The sequence below is a fragment of the Amphiprion ocellaris genome, chromosome 24 (assembly GCF_022539595.1).
Source record: "Amphiprion ocellaris isolate individual 3 ecotype Okinawa chromosome 24, ASM2253959v1, whole genome shotgun sequence".
In the NCBI taxonomy this organism is placed as follows: Eukaryota; Metazoa; Chordata; class Actinopteri; family Pomacentridae; genus Amphiprion; species Amphiprion ocellaris.
Genome location: NC_072789.1, coordinates 20,983,004 through 20,989,003, shown reverse-complemented (window position 1 = coordinate 20,989,003; position 6,000 = coordinate 20,983,004). Strand labels below are relative to the sequence as shown.

At 39.1% G+C, this 6,000-nt stretch overlaps 1 protein-coding gene across 1 annotated transcript in view; it reads right to left on the bottom strand.

Moving 5' to 3' along the window:
• The window catches only part of anos1a (anosmin 1a), a 43,105-nt gene continuing 37,105 nt past the window's right edge, over nt 1–6,000 (bottom strand). Inside the window, exons 12-14 of the mRNA XM_035956108.2 lie at nt 5,664–5,890; nt 2,917–3,058; nt 1–2,031 (exon numbers count right to left, since the gene is read on the bottom strand). Coding sequence (XP_035812001.2) covers nt 1,979–2,031; nt 2,917–3,058; nt 5,664–5,890 — 422 coding nt within the window. The 3' untranslated portion in view covers nt 1–1,978. The remainder of the gene's footprint in view (nt 2,032–2,916; nt 3,059–5,663; nt 5,891–6,000) is intronic.

The following is a 6,000-nucleotide window of genomic DNA, read 5'->3' as shown; positions in this document are numbered from 1 at the left end:
TAGGCTGTACACATATTGACATGGGATTTATCTTCAATTAAAAAAAAAAAAATCTTTGTACAGGGTCTCTAGAGGTTTACAAAAGGCTGAGCACACATACAATACAGGAAATATACCACATCTTATAAATAGAGACAAACAGTATGTACAGCATTTACAGGGGAGCTACATGTCATATACAAAACAACATTAGTGAATTAGTTGCAGGAATATTATTCTTCGGGGTTTTTAAAAGATACTGAAGGTACCACTCGACACTGACAACACAATTTATTCTACATTTATGTGTTTGCATGCAATTCCATTAATAGTACAGCGAGAAGCTAGGGCTGGGAAGAGTAAGTGGATAACCACAATTATTTTGACTTATTTATGATTTAAAATGGACATTTTCCTAATTTATACCATTAATTAACTCTTCAGTTTTGTTAAATTTGTCCCTTCGGTGTTTACAAAGCCCAACTCTGTTTCTGTAAGATAAGCTCCTCTAATTCTATTTGCTACCCTTCTCATCATTGTTGGTTGAGCTCCAGATGATACAGGTATTCTAAACACTATTATCAGTGATGGGCAGTTTTTCTGTGTTTTTACAGTAACTTCTGTCTAAGATGTCGACAAGTAGACTGCATACATTTAAATTTTTCTGCCATGTTTTCCATGAAAACTCACACTTTTATCCATGTGCTAATATAACTGCACAAGGGTTTTCTAATCATCAATGAGCCTTTCAACACCATTAGCTAACACAATGTAGCATTAGAACACAGGAGTGATGGTTGCTGGAAATGTTCCTCTGTACCTCTATGGAGATATTCCATTAAAAATCAGCCATTTCCAGCTACAATAGTCATTTACCACATTAACAATGTCTAGACTGTATTTCTGATGCTTTTAATGTTATCTTCACTGAAAAAAAAAATGCTTTTCTTTCAAAAATAAGGACATTTCTATGTGACCCCAAACTTTTGAATGGTAGTGTAGCTGCATTTTTATGCTCATTGAAAGTAAATAATACCAATAAATACAGTCACAAACCCCAAATGATGTCTGAAACTATTAAAAGTTGTATCAGTTTTCCCTAACTGGGAAAAGTTCGATTCAGCTGAAGGTTAGCATAAAGGGTGAGGAAGGTACTGGACCTATTTGCTGTGTTCAAACCCTCCTGAGACATTACTTGTCTGTCTTCTGTGTTGTTTTACTCACTGGGCAAAGTGGAAATTTGGGAAATATGTTTGCACAATTTTTAAAATCATCTAAGCATTTCCAGCCCTACAGTAATGTCACTGGTATAGTTACTGTATCTACATGCAGTCCACATGAAGTCCACCTACTTATCACAAACATGCTGAGATTCATTTCCTAGCCCTGGAGTAAACAGGAAGTACAACTTCTTTTACTGCATAAAATTTCATTGCAATGGATAAACTCTGGCATTGGCTCTAACAATAGAATGTCAGGTTTTCTATGTGGTTATTGTGTCTGAATGCCACAATAACTATGACATTTATGTATTGTATTTTCTTGTATTGAAGTTTTTAATGTGACTTTAGAGCAAATACTCGACTCAGACGTAATGCAATCACTGTAAGGTGCTATAGTTTTGACATTTAAGTGACATTTCTAAGGGTTGCACTCTCCTGTAGCATACTATGTACAAATTCTCACGATATTTAAGCATTTAGTATGGCTTGTTTAGCAAGAAAAGTATTAAAATAACCTCCTCTGGTTTCGTCCCATGAAGCAGTCCAGTGGTTATTGTACCAAATCTGACCTGTTGGCTCACAACGTAAAACTCAAAGCATAGAAATCTGCCGGCCCTGCCAGTAATTGATCGGCCGGTCATTTGGAAGATGCGGGGAAAGATTAAAATAGTTGCTGGTTGTTTCATGTTGATCATGAAGCTGGTGAGGCTGATCTGTGGGTTCTGTACTATCCTGAGTTTGGGAGCCTTCATGCGGGCTGATGGGCTGTCTGGGAGCTAGTGCCTCTCAGATACTGACTGTTTGTAGTGACGCTTCCTCAGCCTGGATCCTGAATGATGGGAGACAAAAGTTCATTTGGTATGGGTTTATCTTCAGAAACCATACGTTTTGTGACGCCTACAAAATGTGCAGTTATTTCAGTAATAAATGGCTTTTCTGAACATGTAAAAAAAAAAAAAGACCGAGTTTGCCTCCACTGAGAGTTAAACACCATGTAATGGAGTGGGAGGGTGGAAAGGTCACAATGGAAAAGAACCCTTGTCTCCAGCACACCCACACTTGTATTCCATTATTCTGCCTGATTAGACTTCAGACTAAAGTTAGAAATGTCTCTGTTCTAGGGATGCCACCTCTAGTTATGAACATATCACTCCAGTGCTGGCCTCTCTGCACTGGCTACCTGTTCAGGTTAGAGCAGACTTTAAAGTGCTGCTGCTAACATACAAAATTGTAAATAGAATAGCCCCATTGTACCTGTCAAATAAGGTGAACCCGTATGTCGGTTGGGGAACGGGCTTTTCCTTTCCGTGCACCAACATTGTGAAACAGTCTACCTGTTGAAATCAGGCAGGGATCTTCCATTGATGTATTTAAAACAAAGCTGAAGACCCACTGGTTTACTGCTATATGTGAATCTTAAATTGTTTGTTTTACTGATGTCTTTTTTATTGTTTTGTTTGTATTGTTTTTATCTGTTTTTACTATTTTTGTCTGTTTTTATTGTTTTTATCTGTATGTACAGCACTTTGACTCAATGCACTTTATAAATACATTTTTTATTATTGATATTATGGATTCCACTAACAATTAACGATTGAAGTTGTCTATCGGTAACAAGTACAATAAAGCTGTGTGAGTTGAGCACGGTACACAAACGTGAACAAGCAGAAGACAAGAACAACCACATTTCCTTGTTTTGGTGTGAATTTCTTACTGTGCTTCGGGGCACTGTGGTATCCAGGAGTCTGGAAGGTTCTGCTGGTTGCAGGACCTTCACCCTCTGCTGTGATGACCTGGACCTCCAACCGGTACAGACTTGCAGGATGCAGCCCTGACACCACCAGAACTTTCCCATCCTGAAAAACAATGAGAAAGTGTAAGAAGAAAGAAGCACAGGAAAGAAGTATACAATGCTCAAGGTATGTGAAATTGTAGGGAAGCTGCAGACTAAACTGGGTTTGTCAGCCCAGTGGCTCCTGAGATACACTATATTGCCAAAAGTATTCGCTCACCTGCCTTGACTCGCATATGAACCTAAGTGACATCCCATTCCTAATCCATAGGGTTCAATATGACGTCGGTCCACCCTTTGATTGTGGACCGGCTTGATTTTATACACCTGTGGCCATGGAAGTGATTGGAACACCTGATTCTGATTATTTGAATGGGTGAGCAAATACTTTTGGCAATATAGTGTATGTCTGCAGGGGAAATACAAATTTGAATCTGCATTAAAACTCTGGAAATACTGCTCAAAGGGCAACTTCACCCAGAAAGAAGAGAGAAATTGGTTTATTTTACTCCTCTGTCCTGAAAATACTGATATACTAAAGAGCAAAGAAGTCAAAAAGGGTAAGTCTGACACCAAAATGACAAATGGGTACCATGAAATGGCAGTTACAACAAAAAGAGGAAGGAGGAAAGTGAAAAACCTAAAATAAAAAAGCTGGGACAAGAAAGCACAGACACCATCCAAAGGAATAAAGTTTGTGAACAGTTTAGTTATAGGCTTATTTGGGTTTTTCTGACATTTTCAATCAAGATTTTCCATTTCCCATTTCAGGTGCATCCCATTTTCAAACATTGCATTTCCACTGAACTATCACTTTTTCCTTTTTGACATAAATTTTTTACCCCGGTTATCTGTGGCAATAGCGCCATTTAAACATATTTGCCATTTTCATTTTTATTTTCTGAGATATATTTTACAGCTGTTGTGGCTGCTGCACTGATTCTCCCCTTTCATGACAATAATGACATATTGTATACAGCCTTGTACACCAGTTCCTTCAGCCCGATTGGTTCTCACCTTTGATGTCCCGCCTACTTCACCGGAGCTGATGGCTGATTGGTCCAGAACTGACTTCACCAATCAAGCCCCATTTCTGGCTTTGAAAGAACTGTCATCTTGACATTCTGTCACAGCTTTTGTGTGGTGTCCATGTGTCTCTTGAGTTCTGTTAAGGATCTAGTTGATGTGCTTGTTCTGTTCAAGGGCTTATTTTGGGACAATTTGACTGTGAAAACCATTGGGTAGCAAGTCATTGCTAGTGGTGCTACTCCCCATGTATTTTTAGTTTGGTTAGTGTCGTTAGGGTTTGGTTTTGTAGATATTGTTGGTTGTTGGGTAGGTTAGACATACCCAATAAGAAATTAAGTCGCACCCTTCGCCCGTAGTTCCTCACCTTTTCTGTTTTCAGTAAATCCACCCCTGTTCACTCTGGCTTAACATCCATATGCTGTTTTTGTTACCTTCCCAGTTCAGCTTGGTTGTAACAGTAAATGATACTAAATTACAGTAACAAAATGCCATTGTCACTGTAGCGGAATGCAGGGAGACTTTTTTAATACTGAGGTCATCAGTTGTATCTGTTGGATTAAATTTGTGCCATAATAACTGAATAAAGTGTCCCACAAATCAAAGTAAATTAATTACAAGTGAATAGAAATATATTGAACAGCGATGATTTTGATATTATTGACACTTTTCTCTTCTGCGGTCACCATCCATGTGAGTATTATAGCACTGCATCCCCATTTTTGGATAGAGATGTCAATGGACCAAAAGTACAACTATTACTTAAATGTCAAATGATTTCAAATTGCATCACCTTTCAAACTTTGTATTATTTCAAAGTTGATCAATGGATGTTAAATCCACTTAATGTACTATTAACCAAAGAATATAAATCTGCCTCTTTCACTTTATTGGGGTGGAAGGGAGAATCAGTAAAAGTCTATAAAGCTACTATAATTTCAGAATTTAGATTTAAAATTTAAGCTGTTTTCACTTTTATTTGTAACGATGTTGGTTCAGAATATGCAACTGTCAGTGGCTTCCGTTTACTAAAAAAAAAAAGCCCTCAGGTTTTTACATTATTTTAATTTTGTATTTTGTGATGCCAAGATGAAGGCAGCACCTCATAGCCATGAACACAGGTAGCAGATATGGAAAAAATGATTGCTAAAGACAGCTAAAGCTGAAAATAATACTGAGGGACAAGGCAAAATTTACTTCTTATTCAAGAAATCAACAGATGAAAGGAACAATAAATCACTCTGCTTGAAGAGAAAGAACAATATAACATCAACCTGAGACTAGAACAGCTTCTTCCCCAAACCTGATCAAAAGTCAACTGAAAACGTGTGAACAATGTGATGTTACGCTCGGGCCAGTTTGCTCGACACAGTGCCGAGCTTTTGAAGCGAAAGTGTTCCGAGACAGTGTTTCAATCCCTGCTTCGGCGTTCCCAACAATCACGTGACTACCGAGAGCGAGGCCTCGTTACGTCACAGTGTGTGTTGTGGTGCTCATAGACTGTATATGGCGGTGCTTCGCGGGAATTATGAAGGGGTTGGACATTTCAATCTGTCCACGTCTTAATTAAAAGGAGTCAAGTTCTTTTCCAATAGCTGACAAACACTAAAAAAGAAAATCAGTAAAGTTGTCAGTTTACTAACCGGGGGCAGTATCTGGGACTGGGAGATGAGGCTGTGAGGCAGCTTGTTGTTGCTGTGGCGGTTGGTGGGGATGACCTCTGCCCAGGTCACCTGGTAACCAGTCAGCTGCTGGTGGGGCGGAGTCATGGACAAATCCCAGCTAAAGATGGCTGTCACATTGCCACCTCTAACCTCAAAGGATGCTGTCAGGTTGGCTGCCCTCACCAGGACCTTCTGAGTGGATACAGCTGAAAGAAGCACATCTGGCGGTTTAAATGATGATAGCTATTGGGATAGTGGACAAACTCATCATGCCTGAGGCACAAGCAAACTGCCAATCAGTCCCCAGAAGACAAGC